Source organism: Giraffa tippelskirchi, chromosome 2 (assembly GCF_054371585.1).
Source record: "Giraffa tippelskirchi isolate mGirTip1 chromosome 2, T2T-mGirTip1v1.2.pri, whole genome shotgun sequence".
Classification (NCBI taxonomy): domain Eukaryota; kingdom Metazoa; phylum Chordata; class Mammalia; order Artiodactyla; family Giraffidae; genus Giraffa; species Giraffa tippelskirchi.
In genome coordinates this window covers 5,184,343-5,203,348 of record NC_137276.1, presented here as the reverse complement: position 1 = coordinate 5,203,348, position 19,006 = coordinate 5,184,343, and the positions used below count along the sequence as shown (strand labels likewise).

The window sequence follows — 19,006 nt, the reverse complement described above, 5'->3', positions numbered from 1 at the left end:
GAAGGGCAGGAAGGCGGTAACAGAAAGAAATAATCATCAACCCACATGATTGATTTCCTTGCTTATAAAATAATTGAATTATTTTTGAAAGTTAAAAGAATAATAAACATATTAGCTGCTCACAAGATCAGGCCCAAGCAGCCCCTCAAAATGGCTAAGGCTAGCTCTGGGGGTCACCACTGTGAGGTCACTCCGTGGTGTCACCTCCGGCCACCTGGCTCTTTCTTTGCTGTTGTGAATCTCACGTGTTGGAGCCTGCCTGCCAAGCATCACTGCTGAGGCCACCGCTCTAGATATTTACGACAGCACGTTTCAGTGTTCCAAGATGTACACAGCCTATTTTCTACACAGTTTTTTTATCGTTTTTTTTTTCCAATGGTTCAGGTTTGGGACCGCTAGATCAGGTTGGCATTCTGATCTAGCCAGCTCCACCAAGAAAATAAAAAAAAAAATACAAGTCAGATAGATTCATCCTCTTACAATTACTTACCTATCACCCGGAGCCAAATACACTCTGAGAAGACTTTTTCCTTGAGTCTTGTATGCCGTGTGCACGACTCAGAACCCGCCTCCATACAGAGCAAGCTTCAGAGCAAGTATCTGGGGTCTCTGCTCCTGAATTTCATGCAAGTACAGACACAGCGCTGCCCCATGGGACCGAGCAGCAAGTCCTGGTTCTTTTTTTTTTTTTCCTCCCATACCTGTCATATTTTGAGTGCAAAAGGAGAAATCAAAGGCAGACTCTCTTCCCTAAAAAGGGGGAGAAATGTGCTTATTTACCCAGCTCTTCAGTTATTTATCAAAGCGCGCTCCGTGCAGCAGTCCGCGGAGCCCTCATCTCCCTTTCGCCTTTCTCACCTCGATTTACATTTTGTTTATTACATACAGCACCCCTGGAGCCGGAGCCGGAGCCACAGTCTCTAGGATCTGGCCAGAACAAATGTGCTTGCAGCGAGATCTTTATCTGCCAGGCTTGGCCTGGGGTATTTGTCATACAGAGATTCCCTTCAGGGGTATTTTTGGAGACTTGGAAAAATTGTGTGTTTCCCATTAAAACCCATATACCGTGGGGCTGAATCTGTTTGACGGGGTGATGGAAATGTTGGCTCTTGTCCACCCTTGTGTATACGAAGATTTTCCCAGGATTAGACCATGTTTAACGTTTAACGTCCCGGATTTCTGAGCACTCGTGATTGTCAAGAGATCTTCCAGACACCCCAAGTGAGGTTGCTCAGGTGGCAAAAGCCGCCTCTCCCTGAGACGGAGGAGTCTGGGTCCCAAAGAATAAGCTCCATGTTTTGTCATGAGAAGAAAGACTCCCTGTGGGGTTTTAAGAATTGGGGAGTGGTAACCAGGAATTTTGGACCCAAATTTGAGTAAACTCTGGAAGATAGAGAAGGACAGACAAGCCTGGAGGGCTACAGCCCATGGGGGTCGCAAAGAGTCAGACATGACTTAGTGACTGAACGACAGCAAACAACAAACCAGGGATCTGGCAGAGGTGACCTGAGGTGGAGGGTTCCCACTGTGATCCGATCATGACCATGTCCTTCCTTTGTCTCCAAAGGATACAAACAGAAAAATAAGTCCTCTTTTTCTTAGTCTACACTTCAAGAGTCACCTTGATCCCCATTGATTCCAAGCCTGATTTCATCATTAAATTTGAACAAGAGATGCTCCAGGGAAAATCCATAATGCAAATGCCAGAAAAAGAAAAAAAAAAAAAGATGAATACTGGAGAATTGCATCCAGCCCTGTCTCATCTTGAGGACCATCGGTTCTCCAAGGCTAAACTCTAGGGACCTCACTGTGGCTGAGGCTCATCACTGGTGCCCAGCCAGTGTGTCCTGCGTTAATAGGAGGAGTTATTACTGTAACAATTACAGTGAAATTGGAGACACTGTTGTTTTTGGAACATACCTTTCCAATCCCTGCGTTCACAACGACTTGTTACTATCCTATACTCCCCTCCCAGCCTGGAACAGTGAAGACTGTCAGTGACGGAGTCCTCTGTGATACTCCAGTTGTGCTTGATGTACACCTCTCTGTCCCCGTCATCTGTTTTATGAAACACTGGCTCTGGCATTTTTTTAGACATAATACAAGAGAAGTGACACCTGAGAGACAGAATATAACAGCATTTTTGAGAGAATGCTTTGCCTCAGTCACATGCCTTTCAGAAACAATAAGCTTTGGGGGAAGTGATGAAAATCACATTATATTAGAGCTTTAGTCAAAGTATTATTTATTTAGTAAAGGTTAATAAGATTTTTTTTAATAAGATTTTAGTAGTATTCAGATTCCTTGTTGAATGTCACATTTTGTGTATAGTATGTCCACTCGGTACAAATTTCAGAATACATTTCATTTAGGCCGCTTATGAGGATTATATATTTTGTTAAGGGTCTTCATTTATAATAGCCAAATTTGCTTAATGGTTCTCTTTTCTGAAATCTGTATTAGCTGAGTTCTAAGGAAAGCTAAATTATTTATTGTATCCATTCTATTTCCAGATTATGTAAAAATATTAGTAATATTGATTAACTCTGGGTAAATTACAAGTCTTAATAACATGTTGCAAATAATTCATTCAAGCATTTAACTCTTATGCATTCTTCTATTATATGTTGGAAAGAAATGATATAAATTATAATGGAGTGAAATAAAAATAAATCTGAAATTAAAGATAAGGAGGCAGGAGTTTTAAAAGACCTCTTTCTGGATAGCCCTGCCTCTAAATTTAATTATGTCATCTCACATAAGGCCAACACCCCCTTTTTTTGGAAATGAGGTTTCCAGCATCTTCTTTCTAGGTATGGGTAGGGAGGGATGGGGTCTCCCAGCTCCTTCCTCTGCCGGCTTCTTATCACTTCAAATTCTCTGGAAGCTCACCCATGTCACTCCCAGCCCTCAGGAGTTTAGGTCCAGCCAGGTTTGGGAGCCACTGCCTGGGTGAGGCAAAATGGCAGCAAAAAATGAAAAAAATAAAAACTGAGATTTTTGAGTTAGCAGTCGAAAGCAGAGGCCTCAAAAGGTATGATGCCAACACTTCCAAAAAAGTATTTGAAATCAAAAAGAAAAGTATACAGGTTTGGAACCTGAAAGAAGCCAGTTTCTACTTTCTGAGGGACACATTTTAGAAGCGTGTTACTCCAGTAACGCTAGAGAAGATGACAGGCCCCTGTCCCCTGTGTCTGTGTTTGTTTGTCTGTGCAGCTAAGTCTTAGTTCCCGGACCAGGGATTGAACCCAGGACCTCAGCAGTGCAAGCCACTGTAACCACTGGATCGCTAGGGAACTCCCTGCCCCTGGGTAATTGTTACAGCAGACAGATAAGGGACCGCTGTGGATAGCCAGCATCCTTTCTATTACGGAGGGTCCCCTGGAAAGATCCCGTGAAAAGCAGGCAGGGAATGGGGGACACGGCTGAGGCTTCAGAATCCCAGACCCGGGTTCCCATCCTGCCCCGCTATTTCCAGTGGACAGCATGCTGGTTTGGGGAAGTTTGCAATGTCTTCGTCTGTAAAACAGAGTTCAGAATGGCCCCCACTCTGGGAGAGGGTGGTGCCAATGAGGTGGGAGTGTAGGAGGAATCTTTGTACCTTCCGCTCAGTTTTGCTATAAAATATAAAGTCTATTAAATTTTTTTTTTAAGTTTAATTTTTAAAATTGAAGGAGGCATGGTTGCCATCTCACAAAATGATGTTGAGAATCACAGAGGCTCTTCCTATGAGGCTTGTCGTCTAGTCGTACTTAGTAAATGTCAGCTAATACTATAATACTCATTATTAGTCACGGGCAATAGTATTTGAGAAGGTTTCTCAAAAGTTCTTTTTAAGCAAATACCATTGCCCTGTGAATCATAATGAATATTATAATCTGATGCTTAAAAAAATTAAATCTGGACAAGATAGGTGAGATATAAGATAAAGGAGTTATTTAAATAAGCATTTTCGGGGACTTCCCTCGCAGCCCAGTGGTTAAGAACCCGCCTTCCAGTGCAGGGCACACGAGTTCAATCCCTGGTCGGGAAGCTCAGACCCCACACGCCATGGGGCAGTTAAGCCTGCATGCTCAACTGCTGAACCTGGGCGCCACAGCTGCAACAAAAGATCCCTCATGACGCGATGAAGACCCCACCTGCCTCCACTAAGACCCGACGGAGCCAAGGAAATAAATAGTAAAAATAAGTAAGCATTTTCTGATCACATCGTAAGTCAAAGAAACCAGAGCCCTTTCTGTTTTCACAGCTTCATATTCTGAGGTCTGGCACTGCTTTCTTTGATTGCAGTCGTTTGGAAGGTTAGAGAAATCACTCGACATTATTTACAGAGGTTCCAAATAGTAAACTGTTTTTCAAATGATGTTGCAGACAGAGAGGGCCCAAGAGCCCATCTACCCTACCCATCTTCACTTCATCAACTCTTGTTCATTATCTACAAACTGAGATGCCCAGTGTCCTGTCTCCCAGCCCTGCTCTTTCCAAACCTGGGTACCCGCTGGCAGCTCACGCCTCTTACGTGTGTGATGTAATTGTCTATTTGTGAAATGGCGTTTATTGTCTGTAACAGAAACCATGACTGCAGGCCCTGTACTAGATGGATTTTTATAATAGCTTCACTTGCAACATTTGCAATACGGTCCACTTCTTATACTACAGGCTGGACACACTCAAAATTGTTGCCTGTGAATGAGAAATGGATGTATATTCTCCAGATCCTAGCCTTCAAAATCATAGTGATCTGTGTAGTTTTGTTTTGTCCACTGAAGCCCATTTCAGAATCCTTTTATTAAAAACAAAAAATTGTTGAATAATGCATTTCTTTATTCAAGGTCAACACAAGATCAAGTTCATTCCAGAGATGGTCGGTCCAATATTAGAAATGACGCTGATTCCAGAGACAGAGCTGCGCAAAGCCACCATCCCCATCTTCTTCGACATGATGCAGTGTGAATTCCACTCCACCCGAAGCTTCCAGATGGTAAGGACGGGGGTGTGCGGGAAGTGGCTTGAAGACAAGCCACTTTCTCAAGATGCTATGGCGTGTCCTCTTGAAAGGACTCATAGATAGTTCTGCAGTTACACATGCTGAATATGGAAAACACTTCCCTACATCTTAAGAGAGAAGAGTCCTAGGCTTTCCTTGTTGAGGAAGCCTGTCGTTCTTAAGGAGGACTGCTCTCATCTTTATGGAGCATTGTTCTTTGTTTTTAGCTTTCAGTTACTTTTATCTGGATTTACTTACACATTAAAACTGGGTAAAACTCTTTCACCCTCCTTCATAGGTGCAGCAGAGGGTTTGATCAGACATTACTGTTATTTTCTGACTGGCTGCTTCTTGCTGAGATACCCTATTTTTAAGTCTAAAGTCTTCGCCTTTCTTCTAAGTGTGTGCCTTGGTGTTTTCACCTGTGCAGTGAGACAGATGAAGTTCCTTAAGGTATATTTAGGGACTTTCCTGGTGGCCCAGCGGTTGAGACTTCATGCCACCACCTCAGCAGGCACAGGTTCGATCCCTGTCAGGGAACTAAGAGCTTGCACGCCCATGGCCAGGAATTTTCGGTCAAGGATCCTTGGCCATTTGTTCATTTATGTTATCTTCTGTTTGTACCTTCATAGACAGGTGATAAGATACCCTGAAAGTAAAATCAGGGCAAAAAAAAAAAAACTAGTGAAAAAAAATCTCTTTGCTAAAGTAATCTGTTCTTGTGAATTGGGAAATGATCAATTTCCTTTTCCATTGTTGGGACAGCACAGATTTTCGATTGACCTATCTCAGCCTCCCTGGGGCGGGGCAGGGCGGGGGAGGAGTGTGGATGCCACAGGACATGTCATCCTTCCCAAATCTGCTGCTTGCCCAGGGCCCTCGTTCCTGCCAGGCTCCTTGTCATCCGGCTCACAGGTCCCGTTCCACTGGCCCGGCCTTGGCTTGCTCTTTTGGCCTCGCTGGTGGGTTGCAATGACCTGTGGTTCTTGCTCTGTCTCAGCCCCAGGGTCCATCTGCTTCCCTCGCCCCCCATTCCAGGCCCTCCTGGACCACAGCGTTTGTCTATCCACTCGCCGTATCTTTTCCTTTCTGTTCTCGGCTCGGCTCTCGTCCTCCAGTGGCCCCTCTCCTGAAGCCCAGGGCGTGCCCTCGCCTCTTTGTCGGTGACGCTGGGGAATAAGTGTCGCTGACACGTGCACAGAAAAGCAGGGCACAGCCGCCCCGCCCCCGTCCAGGGAGCTTCTAGGACAGGGCTGGCTGACTGCTGTTTAATCTGCCACCAATTCAATTATCTAACCTTATTAGTCACATCAACAAGGCTTAAATTGGCTCTGCGTTCATAGCAGATGTGCAGACCAAATGGAGTGAGGGGAAGGCATGAAGGTTTTTCATTTTTACAAAACTTCAGTGTTTGGAACATATGACGGAGCCTCTTTTCTGAGCGGTTGCTGTAGCTTTCAGAATGGGGCTGTTCAGACCCTCCTATGAACTATGTGCCGTGAGCAGTTGTTTCACACTCTTACAGTTGCAGTGGAGAAGTGACCTGCTGGATTCAGAAGAAATACCTGCCATTTCACTCAAGCTTAAACTGCCTCACACCATCATTGGAATTTCAAAAGCATGTCTTACACAGTGGCTTTTTTTTAAAGTTCCCCAGGGCTGTTGCTCCTAGGGTCTCCAGCTGCAGTGGAGGGCATTTCATTAGAATGTTCTAATACATACAATTCCCCAGGAGTCTACTTCTTCCTTGTCTCCATTTCTGCAAGAAGGAGCATGAATCTTCTTTCAAAATAAGCGTTCCCTTTTCTGTGTCCCAGGTGTTGCTCGTCCTGTCTCCCCAATGTCCGAGCACTGAAGGGTCTGGCATGGAGGTGGGATAGGATGGCACGGAGGTCGGATAGGGCGGCCTGGAGTTATGGGTTCACATGCCCTCCTGGTAGCCTGGGACCCTCTTTCCATGGCTGCAGACAATTCCTGACCTTGATACCATTGGCTCTGGGCAGGTCCTAACAGGTACACATGATCTGATCCATCGTGGAAGAGCTTGGACGAGACAGGAGCATCTGAACTAGGAGGCTCACATATGTACCAAGTGGCCTTGCATTCTAGAAATCCTTCCCACCTAGAAAATAATCTGCTTCATGTTGGCAGGCAGGCTTTCCTGATGGCTCAGGGGTAAAGAATCTGCCAGCAATGCAGGAGACGTGGGAGACATGGGTTTGATCCCTGGATCAGGAAGATTCCCTGGAGCAGGGCATGGCAACCCAATTCCCAGGTGGTGCTAGTGGTAAAGAACCCACCTGCCAATGCAGGAGATGTGAGAGACACAGGTTCAATCCCTGGAGTGGGAAGATTCCCTGAAGGAGGAAATGGCAACCCACTCCAGTATTCATGCCTGGAGAATCCCATGGACAGAGGAGCCTGGTGGGCTACAGTCTGTGGGAAATAACTGCAGAGTGGGATATAACTGAACTACTGAGCATGCACACATTACATAGATCAGCTGAGCCTTGTAACCACAAGATGAGCCTTAACTAACCTCTCCCCGATCTCGCCAAGAAAGTGTGAAAGTGAAAGTGTTAGTTGCACAGTCATGTCCAACTCTTTGGGACCCCATGGACTATAGCCCACCAGGCTCCTCTGTCCATGGGATTCTCCAGGCAAGAATTCATGAGTGGGTTGCCATTTCTTTCTCCAGGGGATCTTCTCAACTCAGGGATTGAACCCAGGTCTCTCACATTGCAGATGGATTCTTTACTGTCTGAGTCACCAGACCCTGCCCCCCAAATGAGTACATTCTGAGCCTCAGCTTCACTAGATTTTGCTTCAGAAGAAAAGCAGACCTTTTAAATTCTCTCTTGACACCTTTTTTTTGAAGAATTCCCTTCCTTCTATCTTTGGAAAATACAGAACTAACAGCTAAGAATTGCAGCAAATGGCCGTGTGGGCTCTAGACCATTAATAAAAATGGGATGGAAAAGACTCCACAGCAAAATAGTGTTTTCAGTCACAGAGCTATTTTCTGTTCTCTTCCTGAGGGTCAGCAAAATGCTCCAAGACTTCCAGCAATTCCTATTTAGTTGTAAAAAGTTATAACTTGAGTAATCTTTGTGTCCCAAATGTTGCAAATTCCTGTTTGAATAATCTCTTCCTGCTGCCCAGGCTGGTTACCTTAAGCAAATAATTGAATAAGCCAAGTGGGTGTTGGCAGCTTCTGCCTCTTGGTGGCAAAGCCAATGTAGTTTGTATTGTAAAGAGAATGTGAATAAGTTCGGTGGTGATTTTGCCTTGTTTATGCTTCAGTTCATTGGGATTTTGTTCATTGCTTTATTCGTGCTTTAATTTAAAAAATAATACTTGATTCTGTTGTTTTGGATGCTTAGAAGGGAAATATGGCCCCCAAATTAGGCTTTCATTTCACTGAACCCCAGGCTCAAAAGTGGTCCAAGAGGTCATGGAAGCTAACACCCTGGACTCTGAAAGTTCTGATGGCACTGAATTGTAGTAATATTATAAAAGCTTTCCAGCAAAGAGTTGCCTGAGTATGTGCATGCTAAGTCGCTTCAGTCGTGTCTGACTCTTTGTGACCCCTGGATCGTAGCCCACCAGGCTTTTCTGTCCATTGGATTCTCCAGGGAAGAATACCGGAGTGGGTTGCTATTTCCTACTCCAGGGGATCTTCCCGACCCAGGGATCAAACCCACGTCTCGTACATCTCCTGCATTGGCAGGCAGGTTCTTTACAACTAGCACCACCTGGGAAGCCCAAAGATCTGCCTAGACTCCCATAAGCCCCTTTAACCCACAGGACTTATGTTCAGGCTGGCTCCTGGGGTTCACTGTCAGTGAAGACAGCCCCTAAGGCGGTGCCCGGTCTGTGCTGTATGGCGGAGGAGCACAGGTCCACCTGTGCGAGGTGTCGCCAGGGGTGGCCGTGCAGCAGACAGTCCCCTGCCAGGCTGCTGCAGGTCTGGGGCTGCTATAGGCTCCTGGGTGTTTCACAGAAGCTTCAAGGTCACTGAGCTGCCTGCTTGTTAGACCTAGAGGGATGCGGGGACTTTATCGATAGGACGTGGGCTATGGAGTGCCAGAGACTAATTAAGTGTGTAATTAAGTTAACAGAGCGGTTAGGCCGAGGGAATGCAACATACCTCAAAATAGTGGTGTGTCTGAGCACAAGGATTAAAGGCTGAGTGGTAGATTTAGGGGGGCGTCAGTTACTTTTCAGGTGTCAACCTGTGAGCACAGAGCCCCAAGGGTGTGGGAGACCAGGGCGCTCTCTGCTAAGCCTGTGCCTTCTCCTTGGCCGTGTGATCCACACAGACCATTAACTGACTTTCACCCACCCCAGCACCACCCTACCCCAGCCTTCTAGTAATGCTAAAGAGAAAGCCGTGGCTCTGCAATGCTGTTGGCTTGGACAGTTCCATCTGGGGGCACAGAACGAAAGATAATCTGATTTCTGAAGCTCTCTAACACCAGGGGATGGTCTAAAATCTTGGTCAGACCTCCAGAATCTTGTGAGATGCTTTTCTCTAAAAAAACACAAGTTAGGACAAAGCACAGCCAGACAGGCAGGCCCAGGAGATACTGTGGGTTTGGTTCCAGATCACCATGATGAAGGGAAATCTCAACAAAGCAAATTGCATGAATTTTTTTGGTTTCCTAGTTCGTATGAAAGTTGTGTTTGCCCTATACGGAAGTTTCTTAAATGTACAATGGCATTATATCTAAAAAAGCAATGTTCATATCTTAATTAAAAACACTTTATTGCTAAAAAAGTAAAAAATTATTTTATTGCTAAAATGTGCTAACCATCATCGGAGCCTTCAGTGAGTCTTAAAGTCTGGTGGAGGGTTTGGAAGATGGCAAGAATTACCAAAATGTGACACAGAGAAGTGAGCAAATGCTGTTCGATCAGCGGCACAGAGAGACACGCTCAAGGCACAAACCTTCAGTCAGTAAAAATGCAGTATCTGCGAAGCACAGTAAAGCAATGTGCAGTAAGAAGAAGCTTGCCTGCACTCAGGTTTTCCTGAAGGGCCAAAGTAGCTTTTGCTAATGTGCTTCGCTTCCCACAGTCCTAGAGCTCACCTTTCTCTCAGCTGTTGACCCATGTGGTGAGTTTCCGGTTCCAACCTTTCCATCTTGGTCCTGCTTTGCTCTGACATAACCCCAGATCTCTTCTATAAACATGTCCCTGGATACCTGGAGAATGCAAGCCTGGTTTTATACATTTATAAATGCAGTATAGCAAAAACAGTAAGCCTAACCCCCTACAGTAATAATGCATTCCAAACCAAGGAGAACTGGCTTTTAGATTGTCCTGTACTGAGACCTTTCATTCTGTGATCTCTTAAGTTAGAGCCAATAACTCATGGTTGATGTTGGCACTGAGCAATGGTTCTTTCTAAGTTAATTGAGTTAAAGATGATGTTAATGTCATACATTACTCCTGCGAGCATAGTTCCCTTCAGCCTCCACTGTGTTCAACTTAACAGCAACCTTCTGAAAAGCCCTATGTTTATACGTGGCCTCTTACGTTTCATGTTCTCGTAGGGCTGCTGGTATCAGGTGCTTAGAGACGCTCTGTTCAATATTTTAAGCTGGACACCCTGTGGATATTTCTGTAGCGATATTAGTGTTTCAGGAAAGAGGGGATAATATAATGATTTTGCTTATCACATGAGTGAGCCTCTGTTACCTTCCGAGCAACACAGTAAACCCTTGCTAATTTTATCCCAAGCATAGAGAATCCTGTTTCAAATTACCAGACAGCATGCCTTTACAAGTAAGATAATAAACATGATTTTTAGAAAACCAGCCCTGCTCTTTCAGCAAACGTACTTTCTCAAGTTTATTTGGACAGGATCATTTAATCCTGATTATGATAACAGTTCACAGCACAGGAGCGAACTGATTCTAGTATATTCAGTGAAAATTGATGAAGGCCCTGGAATTTGAGGCTAGCTGCAGATCTGTGGAACTGAATCCTCGCTGATAAACGGAATAGGGTTGCCAGGTGTTTGTGCAAATTACAGAGTTTAGACTTGAGGTTAGTGAAATTAGAATCAACCGTGTTCTTCTGATTTACTTATCATTCATCCACTCTTTTTAGAAAACATTAAATTCATCAGTCAAAATTTGATAAGCAGCCTACTTAGGGAGCTGGAGCTTCCTTTATTGCCCTTGTTTGTGGCAGCGAGGTTTGTGAAGAAGCAGAGAAAACATGCCATTTTCAGAAAGTAGACTCTAAATTCAAATACCTTCTGATTAACTAGTGATGAGCAATTTGAAATGACAATATGTGTTTGCCTGTGTTAGTATGAGGTATTTTTTCTTCACTCTCTAAGCCTTCTTTTTGTATGCTCCTTAAACATACGTGGAATTGAATCTTGTGTTTTAATTAAATTTAGTCTTATTTTACCTCGTGATGGTTTCTTCTGAAGAATCAGCACTCACCACTTAATCGTTGGCATCCCCATCATGGTGCCATCATGGAAGATGGGGCTGCCTTGAAATGCCAACTTTTGGTCCAGTAGCAAGCCATTTCTCTTGTGCTAGTTTCCAGAAAGAACCACCTTTTGCAGAATTTTTTTCTGTAAAGAGAAGAGTAATAGTGGGTTAGTATCCAACAGTTGTTATTATATAGTAATAGTCATTCTCCTGAGACCTCAGGTGAACCAAAATAATGCAACTCATTCTTTCTTCTTCAGTAGGAAGAACCATCTTTTTCCTCTGTTCCTAAAATCTCTGAACTTCTTAAGCCCAACAGAATCAAAGAGGGTGTTTACTGGGTGGCGGGGGGAGACAATGGAGCAGATCAAGAAGAGAATTGCAGGGATTTACTGAAGTCCCAGTTTTTGTGATGTTGCTAAGTCCTTGATGTCAAGCAAGAATCAATACTTCTCTCCAGTCCTGTTTTAAGCCTTTGTTTCATCCACAGCATGATAAAATTGTGACTTCAGGCAGCATGTCCCGATCAAGGTCACGCTTTGAGGCTCCTCCTTGGGTCTCACCAGCCCCCTTGCCTTCTGCCTCACAGGGATATCACTGCAGGTATCCCTGCAGCAGGGGTACCCCAGGTCCCCAGTGCAGTAGACAGTGTTGGATGGACCAGTTACCAGTTACAAGCACTGCAATGAGTGTGTTCACCACTTGGCTTGTGTGGCCAAGGTTGTATCTTAGCAACCTACTGGCCCGCTCCTTGGAGGCCCTATTAAGTCCTCCCCAGCTCCAATTTAACACCAACTCTATGCAGTAATTTATGTGTACGTAGCATATGCATCCCATTAGAGCATCCATGCCAGGTGTTATCCGAAGGATTGGGAATACAGCAGAGACCAACAGAGAAGAAAATTCTTCCTCTCATGCAGCTTAAATTCTTATGGAATCCCAATAATAGTGGGGGACTAGTTACCTGGGGAAGCAATATCTGAGCATATATTTAAAGGGGATCCCACTAGAGATGATCCTGCCAAGTGGAGTAAGTCAGAAAGAGAGAGATAACTATCATATGACATCACTGATTGTAGAATCTAAAATATGACATGAATGAACTTATCTACAAAACAGAAACAGACTCACAAACCAAGAGAACAGCCTTGTGGTTGCCAAGTGGAAGGGGAATGGGAGTCTGGGGTTAGCAGATGCAAGCTAGTATATATAGGATGGATGCACACCAAACGCGGGGAACTGTGTTCAGTCTTCTATAATAAACCATAGTGGAAAAGAAGGTGAAAAAGAATATATACATGTATAACGGAGTCCTCTTGCTGTACAGCAGAAATTCACACAACATTGAAAATCAGCTCTACTTCAATACAGTTTTTTAAAAGGAGGATCCCAGAGACCCTAGCATACATGCCATGTCTGCTTGTTTTGTGAACCCTGAATTCAGCCCTTGTTTCCTGAAGTTCCCCCTTTGCTCATCTTCTTTGGGTTCGGTGTGGGTGCCTCATTTCTCAGGAACTAAAGCTCTCGCGGCCCCTCATTCCTACCTGTCCCACATCCATGAGTAACCGCAGGGACCCTCACCTGGCCAGAATCCCCATATTCAGGTGGCTCTGAATTGTGCCAGGGATGGGGACAGGGCTGCGAGGATCGGGGGTGCACATCCATCATTATTACAGGATTTATTTCCATCCTGATCAGCCATGGAGTCCGTGACCTCTGAAAACATTTTGGAGATTCGCTCCTCCCCAGAATTTAGAGTTGTCTTGAAAGCATGAGACAGACAGACCATCAATCCCGAGGGTCCTTTCCCACCATAATATGCTGGAAATCCAATCAGAAGCTTTGGGGGACTCAAGGAAAGGCCTGGGAGGGACCTTCTTGAGGTGCCTGCTGTTCTGACTTAAAGGCATTGCCCCTCTTGTTTTTTACTCTGTTTGTCATCCAGGATGAGCTATGTCACTGAGATCCATTAAGGCATGGCAGGAAAGTGGCCCTTTGCCTGTTTTCAGATTGCAGAGAACTCTGCTGCCAAGTGACACAGCGTCTGTTCTTTTCCAGGAACCAAGGAGCTATTTTAGTTGTTACTTGTTCATAAAGATGAAGTTTTGGACTTTTTTTTATGTTGTTCCTTGATTTTTTTTTCCCGTTACGATTTCCTTCTTTCTCTCCCTGGCCCTTGCTCCTGGGATCAGAAGATGCATTAAGGCTTCATCAACCAGGGAGGGAAATGACAGATTCCCCCTGTGACAGGGGCTCATCAGAAACCCCCAGGGGTTCGAGAAGGGCCTCTTAAATGAAATCAAGCTTCAAAGGTGCAGGGCAACTCTCCAATGACGATCTGTCCGCGATTTATGTATTATTGACGCTCAATTCATGAAATGAAATAGCCACCGTGCTGATTATTTACGCTTCCTCTGTTTAATTATAGTTTGAAAATGAGATCATCACCAAGCTGGATCATGAAGTAGAAGGAGGCAGAGGCGATGAGCAGTACAAAGTGTTATTTGATAAAATGTAAGTGTTGATTAACAGTGGGATTTATGTCAGAATGGAGACAGAGAGACTGTAATTAGACGACAATGAACTTTGTAGCCCAGAAATAATTAAAAAGTGTTAATGATGGAAAATATTTTAAATTGCGCCTCAGTCCGGTTTCTTTCTCTGAGTGTGATTAACAAGGTGTGTGTAATTATTTTTCAGCCTCTTGGAGCACTGCAGGAAACACAAATACCTCGCTAAAACGGGAGAGACTTTCGTAAAACTTGTCGTGCGCCTGATGGAGAGACTTCTGGACTATAGAACCATCATGCATGATGAGAACAAAGAAAACCGCATGAGCTGCACGGTCAACGTGCTGGTGAGTGAGAACTTAAATATCCCATCTGTCCAGGAAGCTGGGAGATGAACCAAGAATTTCAGAGCTTCAGGACAGCTGGCCACAGAGCTTTGCAGGGCAGTATGCGACTTCCTTCACTTGTTTCCTCATCTGTTGTAGGGAAGGAGGAAGACAGGACTGTTTGCAGATCTGCTATTTAAGCATGTCTGCACAATAAGCATGTCTGCACAACCATCTTTGCTCTGGATGTCTGCACAGTTGTTCTTCCCCTGGTACAGAAGATAAGAAGATATGTCTTATCTTGTAACTAGGGAGCCCCCTCACTGATTACAGATCCTAAGTGGGGAGTTTGGGTGTGTTTTGTTTTGAATACTTATTGATGGCTGTGCTGGGTCTTTGCCACAATGCATGGGCTCTTCGTCGCTGGGGGTGGACATGCTCTAGTTCCAGTGTGAGGGCCTCTATTGTTACGGAGCATGGGCTCCAGAACAGGAGGTCTTCAGTTGTTAGGGCCCATGGGTTTAGTTGCCCCAGCGGTGTGTGGGATCTTAGTTCCCAAACCAGGCATCCAACCTGTGTTCCCTACATTGCAAGGCAGATTCTGAACCCCTGGACCACCAGGGAGGTCCCCCTAAGTGTGTTAGTTACTAGGAACCTTGTAAACTGTGGTGGGAGGAATGGTGGCCTCCAAAAGAGATGTCCACGTCCTGATCCTCAGAAACGTGAACGTGACCCTATTTGGAAAAAAGGCTCCTAGCAGTTGTGGCTCAAGATCTTGAGATGATACCAACTGGGGTTACCCAGGTGGGGGTAAGTCCAGTGACAGGTATTCTTTAAGAGATAGAAAAGGAGATGACAGAGACCCCAAGGAGATGACCATGTGAAGCGGGAGCAGAGATGCCAAGGATGCTGCCACAGCCAAGGAGCGCCTGGAGCCACCATAGCTGAAAGGGGCAGGTAGGATGCTTCTCTTGGAGGCTGCGTGGCCCTGCTGACACGTGGATTTCATGCTTGAGCCTCCAAAATGGTGAGAGAAGGCAGAGCTATTGTGTCAAGCCACCAAGATGGTGGTGATTTGTGGCACAGCCACCAGAAACCCGTGCATGGCCACATGAAGCCCCCGGTGAACTTGGCCACCCGCATCCATCGGCCTCTGGCACAGCTGTGGTCACTGGACTTGGCCGGGTTCTGAGGACACCCCGTTCTTGACGCAGTCATGGTGCATCAGGCAAAGCTGCAGGGCGAGGAGCTTTTAGGAAGCTTTACGACAAACTCAGCTGCTGGGAGTGGTTGGCAAACCTCATGGCCCTAAGGAGCCACGTGACCCCAAGTCTGGCTCCAGAGTTCTCTGCTTCTCTCTGCATCTTCCTTCTCTGTTTCCCCCTTAAGGAGCCAGAGAAACAGATTGCTGGCCCTGGTAGCCTTTTCATCAGTTTCTCCTACCTGTCCCGACGCAGGAATGTCAGGAAACACTGCTCCTGGCTTCTTCTCTTTACTTCCCTGGATTGTCCTCATCACTTCCTGATAGTTGGACAGCCGGTGGAAGCTCTGCCCTGACTTCCCCCATTTGTATGGACTTGTGGGCCCTTTGAGCTCATGGGAATGGACTTTTGTGCCAAGAGGAGCAGGACACGTCATTCATTCTTGAAAATCACCAGAGGGGTTTGGATTCAAAAGTTAAGCAAAAGGGAATACTTTTTACCTTCCTTCTACTTTAGTATCAACATTGAATCTGAGCTTTGCCATGAAGAGCTGGCCTCTGAAAGCTTGTGCGGTCTCAGCCCTGTTCTGGGACTGGCCAACCTGTTTTAGCCAGTGATGCACATTTCGAAAGCAAGTTTTCTTTTCCTTGAAAATCTAAACACGGGGGACTTAAGGTTACTGGCCCAGTATGTAAGGGAGCTTAGAAGTGGTTACTCCCATCCTCACTACAAGAGGAAAAGCTGGCAAACTGAAAATCAACAACTCTTCTTAGAGTCATCATCTTAGATCCACTGGGAAAATGCCTGCTCCCCAAATTGGAGAGACAGGAGGACACAGAGAATCGCAGTTCCCAGGAGCAGAAGCTGCCACTGGAACCACTACTTGACTCCTTTTAACTAGAACTTTCAACATGAAATTACAAGGTGTCTTAGAGGCAAAACACACAGTTCGAAGAATCAGAACATCAGATCTGGACTTGGACCTAGCTTTAGCGATTTTAGAATTATCAGACTAGGAATTAATATGCCATGATTAATATGTTAAGGGCACTAATAGAAAAAGTAGACAGTATGGAAGAACGGCGTGTCAGGTTGGCTGAGTGGACAGAGGATGAGATGGTTGGTTGGCATCACCGACTCAATGGACGTGAGTTTGAGCAATCTCCGGGAGATGGTGAAGGACAAGGAAGCCTGGCGTGCTGCAGTCCATGGGATCACCAAGAGTAGGACATGACTGAGCAACTGAACAACGGCAACAGTGGAAGAATAGGTAATATAAGCAGAAAGACGGGAACTCTCAGAAAGAATCAGAGAGAAAAATGCTTGAAATCCAGCACACTTGCAGAATGAAGAATGCCTTTGGTCTCATCAATAGACTGGACATGGTCGAGGAAAGAGCAGTGAGCTTGAAACATCTAACTACATTTGCCTGTGTTTCATAAGGGTCTTGGACCACTGTTGGAAGTACCAGCTTCCATCCTTGAGATCTGGCCCACTGGCTGCTTGGCTCTCCACCCTTCTGTAGCCTGACTGTGTGCTGGGGTGGCAGTGAGCTCTGCCCCAGTTAAGGCCTCAATCACATGCTCAGAAACGAGCCCAGCTCTTATCTTCCTGCCTTCTTTCCTCTGTCCCAAAGAATCTACTTTGATGATGCCAATGTGGTTTAACACAAAATAGAAATCAGTATTTTTCTGCATGAAAGAAGCAGAAACCTTTTCAAAATCATTCCCTACCATGGACATCCTTTCCTAGTGCTCCCTCTGATCTTTAAGGGGATCCAAGAGGCCCATTTGTGTCCTGAAGGAAGAATTATTATTATGTTGATGAGGTTTCCAGCTTTGATGATTGGCTACTATTAATCTTTGTTTCAAACACAATCTTTTGAGCACACCAGGATGCAAAACCTAGTGGAGATGCGGTGATGAGCTCTGAACGGGGCCTTTTACCAGAATCAAAATCAAGGTCAGAACAATGAGCATTTGTGAGGACACCTGAACTCATAGTACCTGACGTTGTCCCCTGTGTTCCTATCTCATCCTGAGATTATCTGACATCGTTCACTTCCTTCAGCTTAAAACATCCTGAATCATTCCATGAAGACTTAAGTGTTCTATTCTTAACCATTTCCTGGGGAGGATGGATTCCAGCCTATCACGATTCTTTCATTTAAAAACTATAATAGATCTCTGGATTTTGGAGAAACATAACTAGATTTTTACAAGTAGATGTTCTGTCTCATAATATTCACTGCTAAGATTACATTTAATCTTATAAATATATTTTTAACCTCCTGATCCATTTTTACCTTTATGTTGGTACTTTTCTTATGAAACAAATAGAGTTTCATAGAAGTGAATATGTCTTTCTCAGTTCAGTTCAATTCAGTCACTCAGGCATGTCTGACTCGTTGTGACTCCATGGACTGCAGCACGCCAGGCTTCCCTGTCCATCACCAACTCCCGGAGCTTTCTCAAACTCATGTCCATTGAGTCAATAATGCTATCCAGCCATCTCATCCTCTGTCATCCCCTTCTCCTCCCACCTTCCATCTTTCCCAGCATCAGGGTCTTTTCCAATGAGTCAGTTCTTCGCATCAGGTGGCCAAAGTATTAGAGCTTCAGCTTCAACATCAGTGCTTCCAATGACTATTCAGAACTGATTTCCTTTAGAATTGCGTGGTTTGATCTCCTTGCAGTCCACGGGACTCTCAAGAGTCTTTCTATCTCTAGATGAATATGGAGGTATAAACATATGTCTAGAAAGATATAAAATGTACTCAACTGATTACTAAGCAGAAATTCCCTTGAAATCCTAAGGTTAAAACCAAAGAACATAAAATATATCCATCAATAAAGAAACGTAAGCCCATTGCCAAATTTCTACTAGAACCAGTGGTATTATCCTTTTTTTAAGGAGTTGGTGGAACATTCTAAGTTGTGTGGGCTCATTAACATCCTATTCTTCCTATCACTTAAAAAAATAAAATAAAAATAAGGGACAGAGGCTGTTATTCTGGCCAGTAGCCTAAGTCCTTTATGTTTTTAATGAAACTGTTTATTGTGTGTTGGAGTATAGCTGATTAACAATGTTGTGATAGTTTCAGGTGGACAGCAAAGGGACTCAGCCGTACATATCCATGTATCCATTCTCCCCCAAACTCCCCTCCGATCCAGGCTGCTGCATGACACTGGGCAATCCCTGTGCTTCACAGCAGGTCCTTGTTGGTTCTCCCTTTTCAATATAGCGATGTGTACGTGTTTATCCCAAACTCCCTACTATCATTCCCCCTCCCCCTCCCCACTGGCAACCAGATGTTCATTCTCTGAGTCTAAGTCTGTTTCTTGGGGCTTCCCAGGTGATGCTAGTGGTAAAAAATCCACCTGCCAGTGCAGGAGATGCAAGAAATATAGACTTGATCTCTGAGTCGGGAAGATTCCCTGGAGAAGGAAGTAGCAACTCCCTCCAGTATTCTTGCCTGGAAAAATCCCATGGACAGAAGAACCGGGTGGGCTACAGTCCATGGGGT

At 44.9% G+C, this 19,006-nt stretch overlaps 1 protein-coding gene across 3 annotated transcripts in view; it reads left to right on the top strand.

Moving 5' to 3' along the window:
• DOCK1 (dedicator of cytokinesis 1) overlaps positions 1-19,006 on the top strand; it is a 556,115-nt gene that overhangs the window by 463,383 nt on the left and 73,726 nt on the right. For all 3 annotated transcript variants that reach the window (XM_081533032.1, XM_081533022.1, XM_081533018.1), the window contains exons 33-35: positions 4,833-4,981; positions 13,871-13,956; positions 14,143-14,299. In XM_081533032.1, coding sequence (XP_081389158.1) covers positions 4,833-4,981; positions 13,871-13,956; positions 14,143-14,299 — 392 coding nt within the window. The remainder of the gene's footprint in view (positions 1-4,832; positions 4,982-13,870; positions 13,957-14,142; positions 14,300-19,006) is intronic.